We start from the raw sequence: 26,483 nt of genomic DNA, 5'->3' as shown, positions 1-26,483 counted from the left end.
TTGATATTTTGGGCTTCATTGTTCTTTGTAACGTTGGGCTCTCCTGTGCACTGTAAGATGTTCAGTAGAATCCTTAGCATGTTATCTGTTGCATGTTTCAGTTGTGATAACCAAAATGTCTCCAGACAGTGACATGTGTTCCCTGTGGGAGAAAAACCACCCTCACTTGAGAACCACTGGACTAAACTACTGAATGATGACAGACTGAATAGCAAGAGGGGCCCACCCAGCTGCTAACTGCTGTAGCTGCCCCAGCTGAGTTGCCAGACATATGCACAAAGTAGCTTCAGTTGCATACCCAATGGAGCAGAAGAACCGCTCAGCAGAGCCTGGCCGATTCAGAGCCAGGAGAAATAATCAATCTTTATGAGCCACTAAGTTTGGGGGTAGCTTTTTATGCAACAGGAGATAAGTGCAACATAGGCCTAGCTCCAGTCTTGCTAACATTCATCTTCTCCAATTCCATGGTTGCTGGAGTTTTCTTTCTCTTTAAAAATTTTTTTTAAAGATTTATTTATTTGAAAGTCAGAGTTACACAGAAAGAGAGAGAGGTCTTCCATCTGCTGGTTCACTCCCCAATTGGATGCAACGACTGGAGCTGTGTTGATCCAATGCCAGGAGCCAGGAGCTAGGAGCCTCCCCTGGGTCTCCCACACAGGTGCAGGGGCTCAAGGACTTGGGCCATCTTCCATTGCTTTCCCAGGCCATAGCAGAGATCTGGATCGGAAGTGGAGCAGCCAGGACTCAAACCGGTGCCCATGTGGGATGCTGGCACTGCAGGGGGCAGCTTTACCTGCTATGTCACAGCGCTGGCCCCTGGAGTTTTCTTTCTCAAATACCTTTCTGAAATTCCTCAGCTCTATGTGAACTCTTCAGGGCCTTTCCCACTTTCAACTCCTTAGAATGGTCTGCAAAACCCTTCATAATCTGGCCTATTTTTTTCTTATTTGAGAGCAAGAAAGAAAGAGGCAGACAGAGAACCTACCTGCTGGTTCAGTCCCCAAGTGCCCCAAATCCCCTAGTCCACAACAACTAGGGCTGGGCCAGGACCAAAGCTGGGGACTGGGAATTCTATCTGGGTCTCTGGCGGAACCCAGTTACTTGAGCCATCGCCACTACTTCCCAGGGTTGGCACTAGCAGGAAGCTGGAATCAGGAGCTGGAGCAGGTAGTCGAACCCCTCTAAAAGGAATGCATCTTAACTGATCTTTTCTTTTCTCTTTTTTAAGATGGATTAATTTATTTGAAATGCAAAGTTACAGAGTGAGAGGAAGAGACAAATCTTCCTTCTGCTAGTTGACATCTCAAATGGCCACAACAGCCAGATCTGGACCAGGCCAAAGCCGGGAGCCAGGAACTCTATCCAGGTCTCCAAGGTGAGTGGAAGTAGGTGTCCAAGTACGTGGGTTGTCTTCTGCTGCTTTCTCAGCCACGTGAGCAGGGAGCTGGGAGCAGCCAGGACTCAAACCAGCAGCGCTCATATGGGAATACTGGCATCCCAGGTGGTGGCGTAACCCACTGTGCCATAACACTGGCCCTTAACTGGTGTTCTAGCTGCTGCTAGGCCAGAAGCCTGCCCCTGGCGTCTCTTTAAGCAGCTTCAAACTCTGGGGTTTGAGCTATACACATCGACTTGCGTTTTCCTGAGTGATCCGCCCTGTAGACCTCTGGGTCTTGGCCCAGGCTGTGTTTGCTGCCTATCATGCTCTTCCAATCTACTAATTCCTGTGTTTCCTGAAAACTCAGAAAAACAGCATCCCTTACAGAAAATTCCTGCGTATTCCACCATATGAGATACGTTTTTCCCTCATTACCTCAAAATGCCATAATGTATCCCACCACTTTTCAAACCATGTTTTAAATCACGTTGTATTCCTATTTCTGATACAACTGTGAAAAACCTTAAAGGCTACACCTGAATTTTTATTGGTTTAACGATAAAATGAATAGGTAGATTCTCCATGAATGTTTGCTAAATGAACACAGCAGGTTGAACAAGGACTACTATTCCCATTATGCAAATAAGTAAATGAAGGCTCAGAAAAGCTAAGCAACCTTCATCTCTTGGATTCTACGCTTTGAGGGAATTCCCAGGTGGCTCAGTGGAGAGGAACAGAGGCCTCTCACCGGTACCTGCTCATTAGCCATACTCGTGAGTGAGCCATCCTGGGACTGAATCCTTCAGCACCAAGCAAGCATTCAGATGAGACTGTAGCCTCAGCTGACATCTGATTGTATATGAGACACCCAGAACCAAAACCACCCAGTCAAGCCACACTGGAATTCCCAACCCACCGACATGACGTGAGCTAATAAATTACTCGTATGGTGGGGCTGGCATGGCACCACAAGCTAAGTTGTCACCTCAATGCCAGCATCCCATATTGAAGTCCCAGTTCAAGTCCCGGCTGCTCTCCTTCTCGTCCAGCTCCCTGCTAATGTGCCTGGGAAGGCGGTGGAGAATGGTCAAGAGCTTGGGTCTCCGCCGCTCATGTGGGAGAGCCAAGATCCTGTCTTCAGCTGGACCAGCTCCAGCCATTGCAGCCATTTGGGGAGTGAACCAGCTCTTGGGCGATCTCTCTCTGCCTTTCAAATAAGTACATAAAACCTGAAATAAAATAGTAAATTACTATCACGGTTTTAAGTCATTGCGGCTTGGGATGATTTCTTGCACAGGACTAGGTAACTAATATAATTGTGAAACTTAAACTTTGGGTAAGGAGCCACCCTACTTCATATGAACCAGAGGGGGGGGGGGGATGGCTCCCTAGGGGATAATCAAGTTGCTCTTGGCAGAAACAGGAAATGAACACCAGATGGGCCACACAACAGCTGACCTCAACAAGGATGCTCTGGGGACACATAACTCGCTAGAGGATGGAAGAGAAGGAAGGCAACACTGATTCATGCAGGGTGACTTAGCATGTCTGGGTCAGCAGGCCTCCGCCCCGGCAGCCCTCTGTCAGTTTTCTAGCTTCATCTACACACAGTCCTCTCCCTCATTACCCTGGACTGCACTAGCACCACGGCCACTTCCTCTCTTTGCCGACCCAAATCGTTGCTCTTCAAGTAAGTTAGTCGTCCCTGTTTTTCTTTTAATCTAGAGAAGCATACAGGCCAACACATTGGTCTTCATTTGCATAATTTATGCATAGTTTGAGGTCTCACATGTTAAACTGGCTTTCTTTTTTCTTTTTTTGACAGGCAGAGTGGACAGTGAGAGAGACAGAGAGAAAGGTCTTCCTTTGCCGTTGGTTCACCCTCCAATGGCCGCCGCAGCCGGTGTGCTGCGGCTGGCGCACCGTGCTTATCTGATGGCAGGAGCCAGGTACTTCTCCTGGTCTCCCATGGGGTGCAGGGCCCAAGCACCTGGGCCATCCTCCACTGCACTCCCTGGCCACAGCAGAGAGCTGGCCTGGAAGAGGGGCAACCGGGACAGAATCCGGCGCCCCAACCGGGACTAGAACCCGGTGTGCTGGCGCCGCAAGACGGAGGATTAGCCTAGTGAGCCACGGAGCCGGCCTCTTTTTCTTTTTTAATTTGAGAGGCAGAAAGAGAGAGACAGAGATAGAGACAGACAGAGAGCTCTTATCTGCTAGTTTACTCCCCAAAAGCCAGCAACAGCTGAGGCTGAGCCATGGCTGAAGCTGGAAATCAAGAACTCAGTGGAGGTCTCCTGTGTGCGTGGCAAGGACCCAAGCAGCTGAGCCATCAGCACTGCCTGCCAGGGTGTGCACTGGAGTCAGGATTCGGAGCTGGGCTGGAACCCAGGTACCCTGGTGTAGGATGTGGGCACCCTGACTGGCCTCTCAGCTGCCAGGCCACACTCATGCCCCTGAACTGGCTTTTTAATTACATTTCTGTTGGACATAGGAAAGCTCAGACAAGGATGCCACCTTTAGAAGTTCACATTCTTTATTAATCTTTACCAGCAAAGAGGAAAGATGAAAGAAATGTGAGGATTAACATTCCAACTGAGAGGGAGTCTCCTCTCTCCTTCCCTCCCTCGCTCCCTTCTTTCCAGGAAAATTTCTAAAGCACCTACTACGTGCTTCGCATTGTCTATATTATCTTATTTAAGTCTCTTATGATGATGAGGTGGGTATTAATGCCTCTTTTTAAAATAATATTTATTTATTTATATGAAAGAATTACAGAGGGGGAGACACAGTGAGAGAGATCTTCTACTCACTGGTTCACTACCAAATGGCCAAAAGCTGGGCCAGGCTGAAGCCAGGAGTTTGGAACTCCATCCGGGTCTCCCAAGTGGGTAGCAGGGGCCCAAGTACTCAGACCATCTTCTGCTGCTTTCCCTGGCACATTAGCAGGGAGCTGGCTCGGAAGTGGAGCAGCCAGGATTGAACTGGCACTCATATGGGATGCCAGTGTCACAGGCGGCAGTAAAAGCCTCATTAGCAAATGAGGAAACTAGGTTATGTTTAGAGAAGTCGGATGTTTTATTGGATGCTTTTGTCTATTTTACAGTCATGTAATTTAGATTCAAAACCCCAGTGATTTGAATATCTTTGTACCCATAGGGAAAGGCAGAACCAATTCATACATTTTTCCACAAGTCCTATTTTCAGTTTTCCCTGTACCAAAGTACCAAAGGCAGCTACATACAATTTCCTTCCAGCCAATTACTAAGATACAAATTATATTTCCTAGGTGCCCAACATGTGTGGCGACAAGAAAAACAATGGAGTTTCTTATACTTTTTTTTTTTTGGTCCCTTTCACATCAGCAGAAAATCAGTTTGCCTAAAACGTGATAGCAGTAAAGGGAAGGCTCCAGTGTTCTCAAACAGCATGTGGCAACTGGCCACAGAATTCATCATGGGGAACCGGTGTTGTGGCATAACGGATGAAGCCACAGCCTGCAGAGCTGGCATCTCATATGGGCGCCGGATGGAGTCCTGGGTGCTCCACTTACGATCCAGCTCTCTGCTGTGGCCTGGGAAAGTAGTAGAGGGTGGCCCGAGTCCTTGGGCCCCTGTACCCATGTGGGAGAGCCAGAAGAAGCTCCTGGCTCCTGGCTTCGGATCAGTGCAGCTCCGGCTATTGCAGCCAGTTGGAGAGTGAACCAGAGGATGGAAGACCTCTCTCTAGCTCACTGTCTCTCCTCCTCTCTCTATGTAACTCTGATTTTCAAATAAATAAATAAATAAATAAATATTTAAAAGGAATATTTATTTATAAAAAAGATTCATCGTGGACTTGGGACTTCCAAACTTGCCACTTGGAGCTTGGGAAGGCGCTTGGTAAGAAGGTTATAATGGCAGGCTCTGGAACTAGATAGGGCTGGGTTCAAATCCCCACTCCACCCAGTTCTGTGACTCTGCTCCAGTTTCTACACTGCTCTAAAAGAAATGGGAGAAAATAGTTTCTACCTCTCACAGTTCTTATGAAGAGTCAAGGAGATCATATGTGACATATGCTTAGTCCAGCTCCTGGGATGAAGTAAGGATCTAATCAATGTGGTCCTTAGTGTCATGACTGCCTTTTTTGTTTGTTTTTGAACATTTATTTGTTTCTTTGAAAGGCAGAGCTACAGAGACAGACATCAGAGAGAGAGAGAGAGAGAGAGAGAGAGAAGGAGAGACAGAGAGATCTTCCATCTACTGGCTTACTCCCCAAATGGCCACAATGGCTGGGGCTGGGCCAGGCCAAAACCAGGAGCCAGGAGCTTCATCCAGGTCTCCCAGTGGGAGACAGAGGCCCACACACTTGGGTCATCCTCCAGGGAGCTGGATGAGAAGTGGAGCAGCTGGGAACAGAACTGGCACCCCTATAGGATGTAGGCAGCAGCTTAACCCCTGCGCCATGACACTAGCCCTCATGATTGCTTTTTAAAAAAAGATTACTTATTTGTTTGAAAGAGTGGCAGAATGAGAAAGAGAAACAGAGAGAGAGAAAGAAATCTTCCATCTCATGGTTTTCTCCACAAATGGCCACAACAACCAGGTCTGGGCCAGGCTGAAGCCAGGGGCCAGGTGTCAGGGAGGCAGGCAGGTGGGCCCTCTCCTGCTGCTTTCCCAGGTGCATTAGCAGGGAGCTTGATCAGAAACAGAGCATCCAGGACTTGAACCAGGACTGAGATGCCAGCATAGCAGAGTGGCTTAATCCACTGTGTCACACTGCCAGCCCCACAATTGTCTTTTTGTCTCTGCACCTCCACTTCCTCTGTTGCAGGCATGGGAGTGATGTGTGTCCAGGATGGCCCCCATGGGTTCCCCTCTTCTGGGATTCTTGCCCTTGTGTAATCTCCTGTGGTCACTTGCTTCTAAGCAACAGAACATGGCAAAGGTGTTAGCACGTTCGTGGTCAGGTTACATGCGATTGAGACTTCTGTCTCGCTAGCAGGCTCTCCCCACTGCCTTCTCAGTTTGCATGCTTTGATCAAGCGGGCTGCCACGTTGGACAAGTCTACCTGACAAGGAACTGAGGGCAGCCTCTGGCCAAAATCCAGCTAGGCACTGAGGCTCTCTGTCCAACAACTCTCAAGGAACTGAATTTGGTCAACAGCCGAGTGAACTAGGAAGCACATCCTTTTTGAGTTGAGCATGAAGGTAAGACTCTGGCCCTGGCTGATAACATTGACTGCACTCTGTGGGAGACCTTGATGCGCACGAGCAAGAGAGGCTGTGCCAAATCCTGACCCACTGAAAAAGTGAGATAAAAAATGTATGTTGCCATAAACTGCCAATTGTGCAGTAACTGGTTACTCAGCAGGGTATAACTCATCTAGGATCCAAACCCTCTCATCCCATCTCGGATTTAAAGCCCATCTCCTCTGCTTTCTTGGTACCCTGCATCTATCACATTGCCTTGTAGAGGTTGGTTTTCTTGTGTCCCTAGAGGACAGGCACTGCACTAAGCACTGCTGTAGCCTAAGACGGGTGGCAGGAGTTGGCACCACGGAGGTGTTGGCTGGATACTATTTCATGATCCCCAGGGCTGTGTTGTGTGCTCCAGAATGAGTTTCCATAACACCCTAGGGATAATGAGGGTCGTTGTTTTTGAACTCTTACTGTATGCTAGGTGCTGGGATGAAAGCAGGGATGAATATTTTTTTAATTTAAAAAGAATGTACTTATTTTCATTTTATTTGAAAGACAGAGAGAGATCTTCCATTTGCTGGTTCACTCTGCAAATGCCTGCAACAGCCAGGGTTACTTCAGGCCAAAACCAGGGGCCCAAAACTCAATGGATGGAAGATTCTCTCTTTCTCTCTCTCTCTCTCTCTCTCTCTGTCTCTCTTAAATAAAAATAAATAAATAAATAAATAGATTAAAATTTAAGATGGCTATACTCAGTCTTCCTGATTCAAAACAAAACAAAAAATTCAAACCATTTTGTTGCATGCCTAAAGAAAAAGTTCATGGGGCAGTATTGTTGTGTTAAGCCACTGGCTGATGCCAAAATCCCATATGGGTGCTGGTTCGAGTCCCGGATGCTCCACTTCTGATCCAGCTCCTTGCTAAGGCACCTGGGAAAGCAGCAGAAGATGGCCAAGTCCTTGGGCCCCTTCATCGATATGGACAACACAGATGAAGTTCCAGACTCCTAGCTTCAGCCTGACCCAGTCCTGGCCATTGGCCATTTGGGGAGTGAACCAGCGGATGGACGCTCTCTTTGTAACTCTGCCTTTCAAAGAAATAAATCTTTTTTTTTTTAAATTGCACAATCTGATGACTTTTCAAAAGCACATTAATGTAGGCACCACTGAGACGAATGGAGGGGGTATCCCCAGCCTCACTGCAGCCCCTCCCAGTTCACTAGCTTCAGAGGAACCTACCTTGTCAACTCCATCACCACTCATTCATTAGTTTTGCCTGTTCTAGAACTTCCTATAAATGAACTCACAATCCACACTTGTTCATCTGCCTTCTTTCACAACATTATGCTTATGCTTCTTGACTGTGTAAAACTTCCATTTTGGGGCTGGCCTTGTGGCATTGGGCTAAGCTGGCAGCTGCGATGCAGCATCCCCTATGAGCGATGGTTCAAGTCCCAGCTGCTCCACTTGCGATCCAGCTCTCTGCTAAAGCAGCAAAAGATGGCCCAGGTGCTTGGGCCCCTGCCACCCACGTGGGAGACCTGCAAGAAGCTCCTGACTCCTGGCTTCAGCCTGGCCCAGCCCCAGTGGGTTGTGGCCATCTGGAGAATGAACCAGCAAATGAATGGTCTCTCTGTCTCTCCCTCTCTCTAACTCTTTCAAATAAATAAATAAATAAATCTTTTACAAAAATTCCATTTTGGATGAATTGTGTATAACGATGACTTCGGAGATGGTATCCCGGGCTGACAGGGGCTTGCTCTCGGTCTCACAGGGCACAGTGTTGCTTTAGCCTGCACCCTCCCCTGCCTCTGCCCTTGGGGTGTCTGATGGGTGTCTGGTCATATCTACAGTCGTGGGAGCTGAGGCCTGTCCCTCCCCACCCTGGTGCCTCCCCGACATGGTACCAGACGCTGGTCTCTTAGACCGGCTCCCTTGATCCCCCCTTTCTCCCTTTCCAATCCCTCAGCCCTGTACCACAGCAACCTCAGTGTTTGGCGTCTGCCCGGCATCGGGGCACAAGGAGGCCTTGGGGATGTGGAACGGCTGCTCTGCAGAGTGGACCCCCAGCCAGGGGGCTGCCATCCTCCCCCCAGGCCTCCACAGACACCCCTGGAAGGGGAAGCCCCTTAGGAGTGGGAGGTGAGAGGGGGCGGGGCCTTTTCTTTCTTTTTGTAACATGTTAGGAGTTAATGTTGCCAAGAGGAGTGGTTTCCATCTTCACTTTGTGCAGACACCTGAATTTAGGACCAATGTACCTGGGACTAGCAGGCCAGGAGCGGCAGAGCCCGCGGGCCTGGCCACTTTACACCCACTGTCCTCCCCCGTGGGGGCCCAGCACCTGAGACAGAACCACAGCCTGCTCACCCATCCCACGATCCCCAAGGCTGGTCCATGCCAACACGACCTTTGGGCCCCAAACATCAGAAGGTTTATGTTCTGCCCTGAACCTCGGCCCACGCAGAACCTGGGAGCCAGAGAAGGGTTACCAGCTCCTGCCCGGGCCCGGACCCCTGGGGCTCAGAGGTGTTGACCCCACCCCAGGTCAAAGAAGGGGCAAGAAGACGGCTGGGGTGGGGGTAGGGGTGAAGGGATTCATTCATTATTCTAGTCCTGCTTTAGTCCTTTGTAATTTGTGATAATTACACTTTTCTTTTTAATACAAAAATGTATAAAAATAAAAACTTGTGCCGGCACCGTGGCTCAATAGGCTAATCCTCCGCCTTGCGGCGCCGGCACACTGGGTTCTAGTGTGTCGGGCGCCGGATTCTGTCCCGGTTGCCCCTCTTCCAGGCCAGCTCTCTGCTATGGCCCGGGAGTGCAGTGGAGGATGGCCCAAGTGCTTGGGCCCTGCACCCCATGGGAGACCAGGAGAAGCACCTGGCTCCTGGCTTCAGATCAGCGCGATGCGCTGGCCGCGGCAGCCATTGGAGGGTGAACCAACGGCAAAAGGAAGACCTTTCTCTCTGTCTCTCTCACTGTCCACTCTGCCTGTCAAAAAAAAAAGAAAAAAAAAAAAAAAAACCTTGAAAAGGCAAAAAAAAAAAAAAGAGAGAGAGAGAGAGAATGGGAGGGCGGTGGAAGCCTGGGATTCAGAGACGCTGGCTCGGGCATTGCACTTGGGTTTTCCAAAAGGTGGAAACCACACCACCCGCCCTGGGCTGCTCTTCGGAGCGGGCAGGGGGCGTGGCTACAGCCGGATGGCCTCCGTGGACTCGGAGTCTTAAGGATGGGGGCGTGGCCCAGAGCCCGGCTTCACGGGGCCGTTGGGGCCGGGGGGCGGGGCCGGGCCGCGGCTTCCTGTCTGCGCCTGCGGAATCGCCGTTTGACCCCGGAAGTGCGGCCGCTCCGGCAGCTGTCTCCGTGGACGGCGGCGGCACGTCGCCGGTGGTGGAGCCGGCTAGGTGAGTGCGTGGCTGGGCCCTGCCGGAGCCGCAGCGGTGTGTCAGACGGCCCCGGCTCTCCCACCCGCAGCCTCCACGGCGGGGCCTAAGCTGACGCTGCTCCTGGGGCCGCGAGCCGCCCCCCCCGAGGCTGATCTGCTGTAACCTGGAGTCCTGGGTTCGAGGTTCGGCCTCAAGGTAGTCCTGGACGAGTCCTGGTACCCCCGCCCCGCTTCATCGTTTCAGTTTACTCGGGGGTCACTCATTTGTTCAACAAATAACGCGTTTCTCGCATGTCTGCTAGACCCAGCCACAGATGTAGGCCCTTGAGGGATACTTAACCGAGCACAGACAGACAAGACTCCGCCCTCTCGGAGCTTATACGTGGGAGGAGACAAGGACCTGCACAGGGTAATTGAAGATGACAGGTGACTGGGCGAGTGCCTGCTTTACATAGAGGGGTCAGAAGGAGAGAAGAGTGATGACAGAAACGGCAGCAGGGGCCCCGGGGGACGCTCCCAGGCCATCCTGTCCCCAGCGCTTGTGTCCTGAGCGCTGCTCCCAAACGGAGCCCTTTCTGACTTTGACTTCCGCTGCCCCACCGTGCACACGGGACACAGCCGTGGGCTGTGATTCTTGTCCTAGTCTTCTGGAATCTAAGGTCTAGTCTTTGCCGAGTCCGTGGAAGAGTTGAAAAGTCCAGTCTTCCTTGACATCTGTCTCCTCGGGGCGTTCTCTGTGAAAAGCTGCCGTACCCCCAAGAGCGTTACCCAGGCAGCATCCATCATGGCGCTGAGGTTTCGTATGTGTGTGGCTGTATTCGACTTGCGTGAAGGCTGTCAGCTCTGCTCTGTTGTTTGCTCACCTTAGTACTCGCTGGGCTTCAGCGACTGCCGCACACCAGGTGCTCGGGGGCCTTTGCATGAGATGAGTAACGCGGTGTTTGCGCTCCAGGAGCTCATTAGCGGCCAGGTTCTGGTCATCTCGTTCTGATCTTGACTCTTCCCTGTTTAAATGGCTCCTTTTCTGCCGTCAGGTGAAAGGCCAGACTCTTAAAGACTGGGAGCCTTTGCTCTTGCTCTCTCCCTGGTGGCTGTCTTCAGCATACGGGTTTTAAGTCGCCTTTGCTCTTGCTTGGGTTGCCCGTATTTTCCTCCCGTCTTTCAGCACCCAGATGGAGGGATCTCCAACTCTCCTCCTCCGTGACATCCTCCCATTGCCGGCTGTGCACCTGTTATAGCTCTAGCCCCAAGCGGTAGTCATTTCCAAGGCCAAGAGCCCAGAACGCACTGAGGCAGCGTTTGCTGAGTAAACGAGGAAAGCCCGAAGCACTCTGCCTGTGGCTGCAGCTTGAATTGACTACACCTGGGCATTTAAGAGTTCTTCTGATTGTGTGGAATGCTTAGCGTTGATTACTTTGCAAGGCAGCTGGGAGATCATGTGCAGATGAGAGAGTCGAGGGTTAGAGAGGTTAAGAAACTGCCTCAGTATGGTAGCAAAGAAGAGCCAGCATTTGAGTCTAGGTTGAAGGACTGTAAAGCTGTTTTCCTTTCTCTCCTTTAAATATTCATGCTATTTATTTGAAAGGCAGAGCCACAGAGAGAGGTAAAGAAGAAAAAGAGATCTTCCTTGCACTGGTTCCCTCCCCAAATGGCCACAACAGTTGGGGCTAGTTCCATGCTGAAGCCAGGAGCACATAACTCCATCCGTGTCTCCCATGTGGGTGCCAGGAACCCATGTGTTTGGCCCATCCTCTGCTGCTTTCCCAGGCACAGTAGCAGGGAGCTGGGCTGGGAATGGAGCAGCTGGGGCTGCAGCCAGTGCTCTCCTATGGGGTGCTGGTGTTGCAGGCGGCGACTTAACCCACTGTGCCACAGCATCGGCCTCCGCAGGGCTTTTTTTTTTTTTTTTTTTTTTTTTAATAGGCAGAGTGGACAGTGAGAGAGAGAGACAGAGAGAAAGGTCTTCCTTTGCCGTTGGTTCACCCTCCAATGGCCGCCGCGGCCAGCGCGCTGCGGCCGGCGCACCGCGCTGATCCGAAGCCAGGAGCCAGGTGCTTTTCCTGGTCTCCCATGGGGTGCAGGGCCCAAGCACCTGGGCCATCCTCCACTGCACTCCCTGGCCACAGCAGAGGGCTGGCCTGGAAGAGGGGCAACCGGGACAGAATCCGGCGCCCCGACTGGGACTAGAACCCGGTGTGCCGGCGCCGCTAGGCGGAGGATTAGCCTATTGAGCTGCGGCGCCGGCCCAGGGCTTTTTAACCACTTCACCAACCTGGTCCTGAGTTGCCCTTATGGGCTCTGGCTCGTAAGAATGAAGTTCTTCTAAAATTAGGTGCTGTCTCTACCTGTGTAGGCCAAGCCTCTGGGGCCCCGGGTTTCAAGGGCGGAGAGCTGCCTCTTTCCCCATCCTAGGGCCATGCTCCTCACACTGCTGTTTCTGTCTTTGGTGGGTGAGCCTGGGAAGAACTGGGCCTGTGAGTCTTTTAGCCTTCTGCACTTGGGTGCAGGCCACTGGTGTTTCCAGCTGTCCTCATAGCATTGCTGCGGGGTTAGGACTACTTTTTTTTTTTTTTTTTTTTTTTTAAGCATGTTCAGCACATGAGTCCCAGGTACCACGGCAAAAGAGCTGAGCTTTGGTTTCAAATTGGTCACTACTATACCTGTCTTGAGCAAACCAGGACCCCTCTTTAGGCATCTGAGCATTTTAATCCTGGTCATCCTCAGGTTCTTGTGAGAGGTCGGTAAGAGTCTCTGGAGTGAAAGTGACATACACACCCAGGCAGGCGCTGCCCGCCATGGGTCTGTGTATCTGCTCTCTCCTGTGGTCTCTGCACTCCGCAAAGCTGAAAGAAAACATCTTGCCGCATGCCCTTTGTTACTTTGCCTTGTGATTTTTTTTTCTTTCATGCTGTACCATGTGTCTGACGCACACATGGAATGCTAGAGCTGAGACCAGCCTGGGGCTAAGCAGACTGATCTCTCTTTTCATCCTGCTACGGCGGGGGTCTGCACGGTCTTTAAAACAGACCAGGATCCACCCTCCTTGTGTACCCATTTACTTCTTGCCTTTGGTCATCTGTTTTGGACCTCTGTTTCCTTTCCTTTCTTTCTTTGTACTTTCAAAAAGATTTATCTTATTTACTTGAAAGAGTGACAGAAAGAGAGGGAGAGACACAAAAGAGATCTTCCATCCACTGGTTCACTCCCCAGATGGCCACAGTGCTAGGCCTGGGTCAGGCCAAAGCCAGGAGTGGTCTCCCATGTGGTAACAGGGGCTCAGGTCCTTGGGCCCTCCTGGTCTCCCATGTGGTAACAGGGGCTCAGGTCCTTGGGCCATCTTCTGCTTTTCCAGGAACTTGAGCGGGGAGCTGGATTGAAAGTGGAGCAGCTGGAACTTGAACTGGCTCTCTGAAATGGGATGCCCCATGTGAGCCTGTTTTCTCTCTGATAAAGTGAGGATGATAACAGAACCACCCTGGGCATTCCACAGACAAAGCAAGTTCCTGCATGGGAAGGCACCTGGAAGAACACGCAGCTTCTCCTGAGTGTGTTGCGGCTGCTCCTGTTGTCCTCATCCGTCTCCTCCTGTCACCAGGGCCCGGCCTGACACTTGAGATAGGGACACCCAGGAGCTCACTGTTAACCATGGCCTCGGATGTCTGAGGGCTCAGGAGCTGAAGCTTTCTTGTCCTGACTTTAATCAGTCCTTGTGCTGTCACCAAGTCTGTGCCAGCCTTTTATGATATGTCATTTGAGCGGCCTAGTTCACTTCTGGTTTTTGGTTTTTTTTTTTTTTTTTTAAGATTTATTTATTTATTTGAAAGAGTTACACAGAGAGAAGGAGAGGCAGAGAGAGAGGGAGGTCTTCCATCTGTGGTTTACTCCCCAACTGGCTGTAATGGCTGGAGCTGTACTGATCCAGAGCCAGGAGCCAAGAGCTTCCTCAGGGTCTCCCACGTGGGTGCAAGGGGCCCAAACACTTGGGCCATCTTCCACTGCTTTCCCAGACCATAGCTGAGAGCTGGATTGGAAATGGAGCAGCTGGGATTGAACTGGCCCCCATGTGGGATGCTAGCACTGCAGGCGGTGGCTTTACCCACTATGCCATGGCAGCTAGTTCACTTCTGTTTCATGACTTAGCCAGGATGTGTGTCCCTCTGATAGGTCATGCCTGTCTTTGGAAAGAACACTGGACAGGAGGATGGGAGACGGATCTGCCACTCAGTGGCTCTGAGGCCAGTTTGGGCTTCTGAGGAGGGAGCTTGCACTGACAGGTTTCTGTGAATTCTCTCTTCCTCCCAGGCGCTGCCTGTCACCCAAGTCGTCCTCTAAAGCCTAGAGAGGTTGTCCTCTACAAGTGGAGACAGGTCCTTTACGCCAACCCTCGAAAGACTTAAAACCCGATGAGTGATGAGAAGAGTGTCCTCTTCTTTTTCTTTCCTTTCTTTTCTTTTTTTTTTAAAGATTTATTTTTTTAAGATTTATTTATCTAAATAAATTTTAGATTAATTATTTGTTGTGGTATAGTGGGTTTAGCTGCTGCCTGCAGGTCTAGCATCCCATGTGGGTGCCAGTTCGAGTCCGGGCTGCTCCACTTTCAAATCCAGCTCTCTGCTAGTGTGTCTGGGAAGGCAGCTGAGGATGACCCAGGGCCTTGGGCCCCTGTACCCATGTGGGAGACCTGGAGGAGGCTCCTGGCCCAGTCCCAGCCATTTCTCTGCTCTCTGCCTCTCCGCCTCTCCTTCTCTCTCTAACTTTGCCTTTCAAATACATAAAATCTTTTTAAAAATTTTTATATATTTGAAAGGCACAGCTATGGAGATCTTGTATCTGCTGGCTTACTCCCCAAATGGCTACAGTGGCTGGGGTTGGGTTAGGCTGAAGCCAGGAGCCTGGAGCTCCATCCCATGGGTAACAGGGGCCCAAACACTTGAACCGTCCATCATCTGCCACCCTCCTGCGTGCATCAGCACGAAGCTAAATTGGAAGTGGAGCAGCCAGGTCTCAAACCGATGTCCACACGGGATGCTGGTGTGGCAGGGCAGCAGCTTAACCTGCTGAGCCACGACACCAGCCTGAAGCATGTCCTCTTCAGTCATCATTAGACATTTGATCAGGCCACTCGTGTCACAGGCCTGTGCTGGTCACAGGAAAGGTAGCAAGAGAGGGGAGCCCCAGGCACCGTCCTCAGCTCACAGGCTGCAGAGCACATGGGTTGGGGGCATAATAGGGAGGGTGTAGGTACCTTTGCCAGTTCTTCTCAAAGGGGGCGGACGTACATCCAGAAACCAGCTGGGAAGCATTTCCTCTGCAGCGGAGAGCCTCTGCTGTGGGCACAGAAGTGACAGGCCCACAGCACGAAGGCCCGCAGTCGAAGCTTCTCTCCTGGCCCTGGGGTGGGCCCAGGGCCGGCGCTGCCCACAGGAGTCTGTGTGTCTGCTCTCTTCTTCCCGTCCCTATTCCTTTCAGGAGGCTCACGCAGCACAATGCCAGCTCTGCCCCTGGACCAGCTCCAGCTCACCCACCAGGACCCGAAGACAGGAAAGCCGAGGACTTCACCAGCACTGGTGAGCCGGTGCCTGGAGGCCATTCAGCCCGATGGTATCAGTCTTGCAATTTCCAAAAGCAAAAAAGGAAATTCCTTCTTTATCTGTCCCGAGAACTGAGCTGAGGGCCGCAGTAGCCGAGGCCCAGGGTAGAAATTTCCCTCTGAGCGACAGCTTGAACTTGAGCAGTGTTTTCCATGTCACCACATCACACCCCACACCTTCCCCCACAAAGCATTTAATTTTGAATCAGTCTGATGGCAGCTGTGACTCAGCCTGAGCTGGGCTAGAAATGGATCCGGCCCAAAGCTGGGTTTGTGGACTGGAGACCGCAGGGGTGTTCAGGTTTCAGGTAGGGACTCTCAGAGCCAGCCGCACATCAGTGGGAACGCTGCCGTCAGAGCAGGGCCATCTTTTATCTCAACCTGGATAAGCAGCAGCAAGGAGAGAGACTCCGGCAGGCTTGGGAGACTGAAAACTAAGGAGGCTGTGAACGTGCAGGTTCCCAGCTGCAGAGAGAGATTAGGGCCGTGGAGAGGTGCCAGCCCTGCTGAGGAAGGAGACAGACGCTGGGATCAGAGTCCCCGAAGCCACTTGTTGCTTTCCCAAGAATATGAGCTTACTTGAGCAGGGTGGGAGGAAGGATTTTCGAGGGGCTTGGGTGAAGTCGTGGGAAACAGGCACTTGCTGTTTTATTTCCTGCCTTCTGGGTGGTTTCTTATTACTTCCTAAATTTTTTTTTTTTTTTTTTTTTTTTTTTTTTTTTTTTTTTGCTAGGCAGAGTCAGAGAGAGGAACAGAGAGAAAGGTCTTTCCTCTACTGGTTCACTCCTCTAATGGCCGCCATGGCTGGTGCTGTGCCGATCCGAAGCCAGGAGCCGGTACTTCCTCCCAGTCTTCCATGCCGGTGCAGGGACCCAAGCACTTGGGCCATCCTCTGCTGCCCTCCAGGGCCACAGCAGAGAGCTGGACTGGAAGAGGAGCAACTGGGACCAGTACCCGGCGCCCCAACCAGGACTAGAACCCAGGGTGCCAGCACCTCAGGCGGAGGATTAGCCAAGTGAGCCACGGCACAGGCCCCTAAATACTCTTCTAATAATAGTACCTAATATTTGTAAAGTATGTGCCCTGGGCCCGCCCATTCTAAACACATCACCTGGGTTGTCTCGTGTAAGCTGCATCACAGTCTCGTGCAAAGGTATTTTGATTGTTCTCATTTTACAGACGAGGAAACAGCAAGTTCAAGGTCACAGAACTGCAGAGTTGTGGGAGCCAGGCTGGTAACCCATGCCCTTGACCTTTCTGCTGTCAAGCCTCTTGTTTCCTTTTCATTACCTTCTTGCGTGTGGAGGATATTGATCAGAAAGTCCAGAGCGGTTCTGTTCAGCATGGCAGCCATTCACCTCGTGTAGCTACTGCAGCCTTGTGCGCCAGCTCCAATGACAATAGTGCTTGAAATGAGGAGCAGTTGGCTTTTTAAAAATTGAATATAGTTAATGTGCATCAAACTGGCCCCATGTGGTGAACACCTGCCGTGCTGGCCAGCACAGAGAGAGAGCAGTTCCATTTTCTTAGACAGTCCTGCCAGACAGCACCTGGAGAGACTGGCTCCTTGGGTGGTGGTTTCCGTTTTTCCACCTCATTCCTCCCCCACGTGCTGAACGAGCACCTCTGTTGTTCGACTGTGGACTCTGTGAGGCCAGACACCTACCTGGTCCCTTCTCGTCACTTCTGGCACGCAGTACTAAGCATTCAGTATGTGAGTCACGGACCACAGCCAGGCCTTGTGCTAGATGCGGAGCTACTGAGAGAAAAGACGTGGCCCTGCCCTTGAGGGGCCCGTGGCACGAGAGAAAAGCAGTGTGATTAGGGTTGTGATAGGATGAAGGCCAGGCTATGAGTCCAGAGCTCAGGCCACTGATCAGACCAATGAGGTGTGTGGGGATAGAGGGGTCTGAGGGCCACTGGGAGGGCTTCCTGGAGGAGGGGGTTCTGACTTGGGTATCGAAAGGTTAAGTAAGCACTAGCCAGGCAGAGCCATGGGAGGAGGGATGTGGCTGGAAGACCTGGCTGTACAGTCCTGGAGTCCTGAGAGAGCCCGATCTTCCAGGAACCACGTCACTGGAGGTGGCAGCAGCGTGGCAGGGTTACTGCCTGCAGGCTTTGTGTTCATCTCCCCTGCACCTGGCTATGTACCTTTGGACAAGTTACTTAAACCTCTCTAAGCCTCAGAATCCAAAAACGGAGAGAGTAGGACCACCTTTGTCGGACGGTGGTGAGGATCAAGTGAGACGTCTGGATCAGTGCTGTGCCTGGAATGTGGGGAGCTCTCAGTGCGTGGTAGTTGAGATGTAGTGCTGACAGTGGCAGTGGCAGCAGCACTGAATGGGGGTGAGCTGAGAGAGGCAGCTTCCTGATGAAGAGTGCATTACCCTGCAGGCCATGAGATGGCCTCAAAGACGGTCCCAACGTATGTACCCATCACATTTGTCCCTCTGCTCTCAGTGTGAGACAGAAAGACCTCAGCCGAGAGGCAGTCGCTATGCTGCCTTTGCAGGGTGATGGACAGAGTTAATGTTTGCTGACGAGGCACTATTCTAATAGCACATACTTGAAGACATAAAAGAAGTGAAACAGTTGGAGAACAGTGGGAACCGGATTCTTATCAAGATAAATAGAAGTTTGATGGGCAAAGAATGTTCTGGTAGCTTCACAAAGCAGACCTAAGCCAGGCTTAGATTCTAGGAAGTGTGGGTTGGGCTAGGGCAAGAGAGGGAGCCTGCCGCTCCCCTGCCCTGAAATCTCTCATGCCCTTTATTACCTCCAGAATAAAGTCCCCTCTCTTCAACCTGGCATTCAATGCCCTTCAGAGATGTGGGAGGATCTGGTCATTTGTTACCTCCATTCATTGTTTTGTCCAGGCAGCAAATGCAGTCTGGAGAGTCTGCTTGGTGCCTCCCGGGACCCACAGCTAGTGGGGTGACCATTGAGGACGAGCCATCCCTTTAATATAACTGTTGAATTAAAGTGTATTGGTCTTGTATTGGTCTTGACATGATTGAGCATTTGTACTGCTCTCAAGAGTTTCCTTGTACCCTTCCTTAATCCGTCGCTTCCTCTCTCCTGGTCCCCAGCAACCATTGATCTGAAAGCACTGTTGATGCATTTCAGCCAGTGCTTAGAGTGCATGCAGGTGCAGTGGGGGAGGGGGACGCGCAGATGAATTTCTGATCGACTTGGAGTGGGCATCTGGGAGGGTTCCTGAGGACCTGAGTTTGCGGCTGGGGCCAGAACTAAGACCAGGCTAGCACATGGGTACTACGGATCTCTGAGTAGGTCTGCATCCTGTCTCAGCTGCCTCCCTAACCCTGTGACCTTGGGAAAGTTCCTGAATCATATTTTGTCTTTGTTTCCTCCTCTGTAAAATGGGGAGAATATTATCTCCCTTATAAATAGATGCTGTGGATAGGAAAGAAATAGGCTGTGAGATGTGCCTCTGTACTCTATAGCCTGTGGCACAGGGCGCGTTCTCAGTGACTCATGGCTTTCATTATCACCATGCCAGCATTCTCCAAATCTGCTTCCCACCAGTGCTATCTGTATTCCTTTTTTAAAAATTTTTTTTTACTGGAGCCAGCACTGTTGTGTAGTAGGTTAAGCTTCTGCCTGCGGTGCCGGCATCCCATATGGACACCGGTTTGAGTCCCAGATGCTCTGCTTCCAGTCCAGCTTCCTGCTAATGGCCTGGAAAAGCAGTGGAAGATGACCCAAGTGCTTGGACCTGGAAGCAGCTCCTGGCTTTGGATTGGTCTAGTTCCAGCCATTGCAGCCATTTGGGAAGTGAACTAGTGGGTGGAAGACTTCTCTCTCTGTCTCTCCCTCTCCCGCTCTCTCTCTTTTTTACTCTCTCTCTGCCTCTCAAATAAATCTTCAAAAATATTTATTTTAGGCCAGCACCGTGGCTCAATAAGCTAATCCTCCGCCTGTGGCGCCAGCACACTGGGTTCTAGTCGCGGTCGGGGCGCCAGATTCTGTCCTGGTTGCTCCTCTTCCAGTCCAGCTCTCTGCTGTGGCCTGGGAGTGCAGTGGAGGGTGGCCCAAGTGCTTGGGCCCTGCACCCGCATGGGAGACCAGGAGAAGCACCTGGCTCCTGGCTTCGGATCAGCGTGGTGCACAGACTGCAGTGCACCGGCTGCAGTGGCCATTGGGGGGTGAACCAATGGAAAAGGAAGACCTTTCTTTCTGTCTCTCTCTCTCTTACTGTCCACTCTGCCTGTTAAAAATATATATATATATTTGAAGGGCAGAGTGATAGAGATATGTTCCATCCACTGGTTCACTTTTCATATTCCCTCAATAGCCAAGGCTGGGCCAGGCCAAAACCAGGAGTCTGGAACTCCACTGGGTCTCCTGTGTGGATAGCTTGGTCCCAAGTACTTGAACCATTATCTGCTGCCTCCCAGGATGCATTAAGCAGGAAGCTGAATCAGAAACAGAGGAGCTGGAACTTGAACCGACACTTCTGTGTGAGATGTGGGCATCCCAGTGAGTGGCTTAACCCACTGCACCACAATACTTGCTGTGCATTTTTTTTTTTTTTTTTTGACAGGCAGAGTGGACAGTGAGAGAGAGAAAGGTCTTCCTTTGCCGTTGATTCACCCCCCAATGGCCGCTGCGGCCGGCGCGCTGCAGCCGGTGCACTGCGCTGATCCGATGGCAGGAGCCAGATACTTATCCTGGTCTCCCATGGGGTGCAGGGCCCAAGCACTTGGGCCATCCTCCACTGCACTCCCTGGCCACAGCAGAGAGCTGGCCTGGAAGAGGGGCAACCGGGACAGAATGCTGTGCTCTTTGTAAGCGCCCATTTTTATGCCTCCACAAAATGCCATTTCTTCCATCTGAAAGCCCTCATCCTCCAAGGCTCGGCTCAGATGCTGCCTGCCCTGGGAAGAAGCCTCTGGTCCTCCGGGCGCTGGTAATTCCCTTCACTCCCACAGTCCCTCTGCCTCTGTATGCTCACTGGGTGGCTGGCAGGTTCATCTGCCTCTACCGAGTGGGAGCCCTGGGAGAACCTGGGTGCTTTTCTTCCTGTGCCCTGACACCTCCCGGGGGGGGTCCCCAGTAAATGGTTTATAGGATGGCAGAATCTCGGAGGGGTGTATCCTTCTGTGTCTGCTGGGGGACGAGTAGCCTGGCCCGTGGTGACCTAAGACGTAGGATGGAAGAGGGAAGGGAGCTTGGAAACCGCGGAGGTGAACTTGGGCTCTAGACTATTGTTCTGCCCTTGTTTCAGTGGCACAAGTCCTTTCTCAATAGCTTTGTACCTGGAACCCCACTAAATAGATCTGATTGAAAGGGGAGGGGTCCCATAGACCCACGTGCTAGGTGGCACCAAGGAATCCTTAAGGAACCCAGCGACTTCACAGTTTGAAAACTCGCATTCAGCAGCAGGAAGGCATAGCTGGTCCTTGCGGAAGCTGACCCAGCCATCGCAGTTTTTCTGAGCCCCTGGAAGTGGGTGGGCTGTGGTTGGTAACAGCTGAGCCATTGCCTGGCCTTCCTCCTATGACCACTTCCCCCAGAGACAGCAGCCCTATGTAGTCAGAGGAGAAAGCTGAGCTCATCTTCCCCTCTCTATGGTGAACAAAGTAAGGTTTGTTTGTGGCCAGGTGAGGGCTGGAAGAGAGACCTTGTGATACTAAACCGAGACCTGCCATTAGATGATTAGAATCTTTTCTTTAAAAAGAAAAAAAGATGAGGTTTGTTTCTAACCCTCTGGTTATAAAAAGAATGTAGCACAGTGATATGAATGTGGGGACTTCAGAAAGCTCATGCAAAATGGAATTAAGGAAAAGGTTTATTTTGATGCAAAAACCAGAGATCCACGCATAGTTTTTTTCTCCTAATGTGCATTTTCCATGAGCTATGATGCAATGATATAAGGATGAAAACATAGCCCCCCCCCCAAAAAAAAAAAAGCTTCACCTGAGTCTGTTTTAATGGAGATGCCTAGGAACCTCGGAAAGGTCTACCTGGACACCCCACAGATGGTGAGTAGGTCCCTCTGGGTGGGCAGGGACAGGGAGTGTGGCCCCCAAGGAACTCTTTCTTTGTAGCACAGTCAGCTTTTGAAAGAAAAGACTCGCATGCCTCGCTTGTGTAATTAAAATTGATTTAAAGAGTAATTCCTGTTCATTTTTGAAAAATTACAAAACATGGTCAAGCCACAATCCCATCCTCGCCAACTGCTGCCAGAAATAATCGTATTAGCTTTGGGGTATCATTTCCCCAGCTTCTTGGTTTAAATCTGTACCAGTGTATGAATAGACATACTTTTTGGGGAAAACAAAGCAAGACAGAAATTGATTGTATTAAGCAGAGAGTTCTGTGTCCTGCTTTTGCTTCCCTTGACCTTTCTCCATGTCAGTAAATCCTCTCCAAAAACATGGTTTTAATGACTGCCTCGTGTTGCCTGGACGCAGCCGTGCCCCTTTGTTAGATACGCTTGGTTCTTTATGCCTGAAAGCTCCCTGGAGGGTCCCCGGTTGGAACAGCCAAGTGTTGTCATTGCTGTGGGTTGGCAAATGGGCCCTCGCTGACTAACCTCTGCCACGTTAACACGTGGTTTTTGGATCCGTAGCACCCCGAGCAGAAGGCAGACCGGTATTTTGTGTTATACAAACCGCCCCCTAAAGACAACATTCCCGCCCTAGTGGAGGAGTACCTGGAACGCGCCACCTTCGTAGCCAATGACCTCGACTGGCTCCTGGCCTTGCCTCACGATAAATTCTGGTGCCAGGTAACATTCTATCAAATTCACACTAAGACAAAGCACATGACATGCCGTTGGTTGCTGCTGCTGTTTTTCTTCCCCTAGCAGATGCTTTTTTTGTCTTCTACTTACACTGGATCCTTAACAGCAAATTGTGGTTTGGATTGCTGCTGTGTCTTGTATCACAGTCTTCATGCTGTGTACACACCTTCCAGAGTGTCACCTGTAGAGCCTTGTGTTTAGCCCTCACTCATTCATGCCTCCTTGGTCTCTTGGGGTTGGATTGTTTGCAGTAGGCCAGCGCTGATGATGGGCCATGAGCCCCCTGCGCAGTGTACTTGCAAGACCTTGGGCCTTAGGGATAAATCCTTGCCCTCTTCTGTCGCCTGGCTTAGGTTATCTTCGATGAGACCCTGCAGAAGTGCCTGGATTCCTACCTGCGCTATGTCCCTCGGAAGTTTGACGAGTGGGTGGCCCCAACCCCTGAGGTTGTTGACATGGAGAGGCACCTCCACCGGAGTGTATTTCTCACCTTCCTCCGCATGTCTACTCACAAGGAATCCAAAGTAAGCCCCAGTCCCGTGATAGGTCACCACTGACACCTGATACCTCTGGGCCAGACTTTCCACCCCTGGGAAGGAAGGCTCTGGCGCATTGAGTTGCCTCTTTGTCTCCTGTCCACCTTTATCCCCACCGTTGGGGAAGAAATCGGTGCCACCTCCCTTGTCCTCTAATCCACTGAGCCGGGCTATGTTACACCCAGTGTTTTCATCAGTGGGAGCCCAGAGCCCTTTGCCAGGTGACGCGTGACTCTGCCTTTGCTTGTGCGTCAGAGGGTGAAGACATTGATTTTGACTTTCTAAAGGAACGTGTGTGCTCTTTTAAAAAATCTGTGCTGCTTTCTTGTTTCCTGATTGTCAAAATAATAATGCTGTTATTGAACAACTCAAGCATTGTAGAAATATTACATAGTGAATGTCACCCACAAAATCCCCTGTCCCCAAAGCAAACCTGTGAAGTCCATGTTCCTTCGTTCAGGGCATTTTTTTTTCCCTATCAGTGTGTGCGTGTGTGTGTGTGTGTGTGTGTGTGTGTATTTGAAAAATAGAATTTTGCTTTCTTAAGGAAAGAAAAATAGTATGGAATTTTTTTTTAAGGATTTATTTATTTATTTGAAAGATAGTTGGGGCCGGTGCTGTGGCATAGTGGGTAAAACCGCTGCCTGCAGTGCTGGCTTCCCATATTGGTGCTGGTTCAGATCCTGGCTGTTCCACTTCTGATCCAGCTCTCTGCTATGGCCTGGGAAAGCAGTAGAAGATGGCCTAAGTCCTTGGGCCCCTGCACCCACGTGGGAGACCTGAAAGAGCTCCTGGCTCCAGATCAGTGCAGCTCTGGCTCTTATGGCCAAGTGGGGAGTGAACCATTGGATGGAAGACCTCTCTCTCTCTCTGCCTCTCCTCTCTGTAACTCTTTAAAATAAATAAATAAATATATTAAATATAAATGTATATATATATAATATATATATAAAAGGTAGTTACAGAGAGGGAGAGATAGATCTTCCATCTGCTGGTTCATCCCCAAATGGCTGTAATGGCCGGGACTGGACCAGACCAAAGCCAGGAGCCAGGAGCTTCTTCTGGGTCTGCCGTGTGGGTGCAGGGGCCCAAGGACTTGGGCCTTTCTCCACTGCAGGGAGCTGCATCATAAGTGGAACAGCTGGGACTCGAACCTGCGCCCATATGGGATTCCGGCACTGCAGGTGGCAGCTCTAACCGCTATACCACAACACCAGCCCTGGAAATTTTCAAATATACACATGTACAGAATTTTCATATACAAAGTACAGTGAATCTCATGTCCCCAGCTTCAGTAATTACCAACATTTTGCCAGTCTTGTTTTTATTTCCCCTCCTGAGTTTTCTCCTTTTTCATGGAGGATCTTGAAACACTGTCAGACATCTTGCCAGTTTACCTGTAAGTATTTCAGAGTAAATCCCCCGCCCCCTGTGATAGAGCGCTTGTGCTGCTTTTTACGGTAAAATGGAGACTGGGGCGAGTGTTTGGACTCGGATTAAGGTACCCTGGGTTTGATTCCCAGCTCCAGCTCCTGCCTGCAGCTTCCTGCTGATGCGCACCCTGGGAGGCAGTGGTGATGGCTCAAGTAATTAGGTTCCTGCCATTGAAATGGATTGGATTCTGGGCTCCTGGCTTTGGCCCCCAAAGGATCCATAGCAGGCCTTTGGGGAGTGAACCAGCAGATGGGAGTGGGCTCTCTCTCTCATATAAATTTTTTTTAAAGATTTATTTATTTATTTGAGTTACACAAAGAGAGGAGAGGCAGAGAGAGAGAGAAAGGTCTTCCATCCTCTGGTTCACTCCCTAATTGGCTGCAATGGCTGGAGCTATGCCAATCTGAAGCCAGGAGCCAGGAGCTTCCTCTGGGTCTCCCACACACTTGGGCATACCTCCACTGCTCTCCCAGGCCATAGCAGAGAGCTGGATCGGAAGTGAAGCAAAGCCGGGACTTGAACCAGTGCCCATATGGGCTGCTGGCACTGCAGGCGGCGGCTTTACCCACTACGCCACAGCGCCGGCCCCATTTTTTTTTTTTTTTTTTTTTTTTTTTTTTTTTTTTTTGACAGAGTGGACAGTGGGAGAGAGAGAGAAAGGTCTTCCTTTTGCCATTGGTTCACCCTCTAATGGCCACCGCGGCTGGCGCACTATGGCTGGTGCACCGCGCTAATCCGAAGCCAGGAGCCAGGTGCTTCCCCTGGTCTCCCGTGGGGTGCAGGGCCCAAGCACTTGGGCCATCCTCCACTGCACTCCCGGGCCACAGCAGAGAGCTGGCCTTTAAGAGGGGCAACCGGGACAGAATCTGGCGACCTTTCCGGGACTAGAACCCGGTGTGCCAACGCTGCAGGCAGAGGGTTAGCTTATTGAGCCGCGGCGCTGGCCCCCAATTTTAAAAATTAAAAAACTTGGGCCAGGTCTGTCCATGAGGGTCAGACATGTCCATGTGTGGATAGAACATCAGTGACAGCCGGTCCATGGTCGGTGGGCCCACGGGTTTTCATGGGTTTGCTGTTACTTTGCAATGTCCGAGCATTCCAAAAGTCTCCATCCTCTCTCTCTGCACTTTTCCTTAGGATCACTTCATTTCCCCCTCTGCGTTTGGAGAAATCCTCTACAATAACTTCCTCTTTGACATCCCAAAGATCCTGGACCTCTGCGTGCTCTTTGGAAAAGGCAACTCTCCACTGCTTCAGAAGATGATAGGTGTGTGTGACGCACAGAGACGGCCCCCACGTGCCAGCCTGGAGGTCACAAAGGCTGGTGCTTAGATAGCACAGGGAGAGTCAGAGCAGTGCGGACAGGCAGTGCTGGGAGCTTCACAGATAGGTGAGCGTCTGCGCAAGCAGCTGGTGGCCAAGGGGGAGGGCAGACGGAATGTGTGTCAGGGTTCTCCGAGGAGCTGGGGCTCTCAGTACTAGGCCGTGTGTCAAACAGTGAAAGCCTGGGGAGGTTTACTTTGGCCAGGAGACTCTGTGCTGGGTCCCGGCATGCCAAGCCTGCCATGTAACGATATTCCCGTTGGATCCTCACGGCAGCCCGGTAAGCACTGCCATCGTCCCTGTTTACAGAGAAGGAAAGCGACTTGCTGAGGACACGTGGCTCACAGCGGTCAAGCTGGGGTGCAGGGCCGTGGTGCCCTCCCTCTCAGTCCCCTGCCCTGTGCCACTCTGCTTCCTCAGCCGTGTCACGGTCTGCGCTGTTGGAGAGAGCAGATGGGGACAGAGTTCAGAGAGGACTCTTGGGCTGTGAAAGGAATGGATCCCATCAGGAGGCAGAGGGCTGGAAGGGTCAGTCAAAGCTGGGAACAGTGTTGGGATGCTCCAGAGGGAGTGCCCCAGAGGATTCCTCTGGGAATTGTAGCCGTGGCATTGAACTTGGTACAGAGGAGTGTTCACCCTGGACACCCTCGCCGGCCCTTCTCCCCCTGAGATTACAGGGCACGGCCTCCTACATACCTGGCTACAAAGCCAAGTTATTCCTCTAGTGAGCTGCCTGCCTTCTGTCTGTCCATCCATCTACCCTTTTGCCCCTAATAACATAGTCTGTGTTAATTTTGTAACTTTTGGAAGGATGGAAAAGGTAAAGAATCAGGAAAGCCAAATTCTTGGAAGAGACAACTGCTTGTTTATTATTTCTTTCCAGTCTTTG

The 26,483-nt window shown here is 51.1% G+C and overlaps 1 protein-coding gene across 25 annotated transcripts in view; it reads left to right on the top strand.

Annotated features, from left to right (window-relative positions):
• Positions 1 to 9,806: 9,806 nt before the first annotated feature.
• The window catches only part of ASCC2 (activating signal cointegrator 1 complex subunit 2), a 42,960-nt gene continuing 26,283 nt past the window's right edge, over positions 9,807 to 26,483 (top strand). The window contains exons 1-6 of one of the 25 annotated variants that reach the window (XM_070065792.2): positions 9,904 to 9,961; positions 13,295 to 13,369; positions 15,412 to 15,509; positions 22,128 to 22,286; positions 22,655 to 22,825; positions 25,409 to 25,538. In XM_070065792.2, coding sequence (XP_069921893.2) covers positions 15,429 to 15,509; positions 22,128 to 22,286; positions 22,655 to 22,825; positions 25,409 to 25,538 — 541 coding nt within the window. In that variant the 5' untranslated portion in view covers positions 9,904 to 9,961; positions 13,295 to 13,369; positions 15,412 to 15,428. Of the gene's footprint in view, positions 10,139 to 13,294; positions 13,370 to 15,411; positions 15,544 to 22,127; positions 22,287 to 22,654; positions 22,826 to 25,408; positions 25,662 to 26,483 lie in introns of those variants that run through there. The other 24 variants (XM_070065797.2, XM_070065787.2, XM_070065788.2 and 21 more) reach the window with 24 other exon arrangements.

This window comes from Oryctolagus cuniculus, chromosome 21, assembly GCF_051225735.1.
Source record: "Oryctolagus cuniculus isolate XC-2025 breed Fujian yellow rabbit chromosome 21, ASM5122573v1, whole genome shotgun sequence".
Lineage (NCBI taxonomy): Eukaryota > Metazoa > Chordata > Mammalia > Lagomorpha > Leporidae > Oryctolagus > Oryctolagus cuniculus.
Note: the sequence above shows the minus strand (reverse complement) of the source record. Positions and strands in the feature narration are given on the sequence as shown.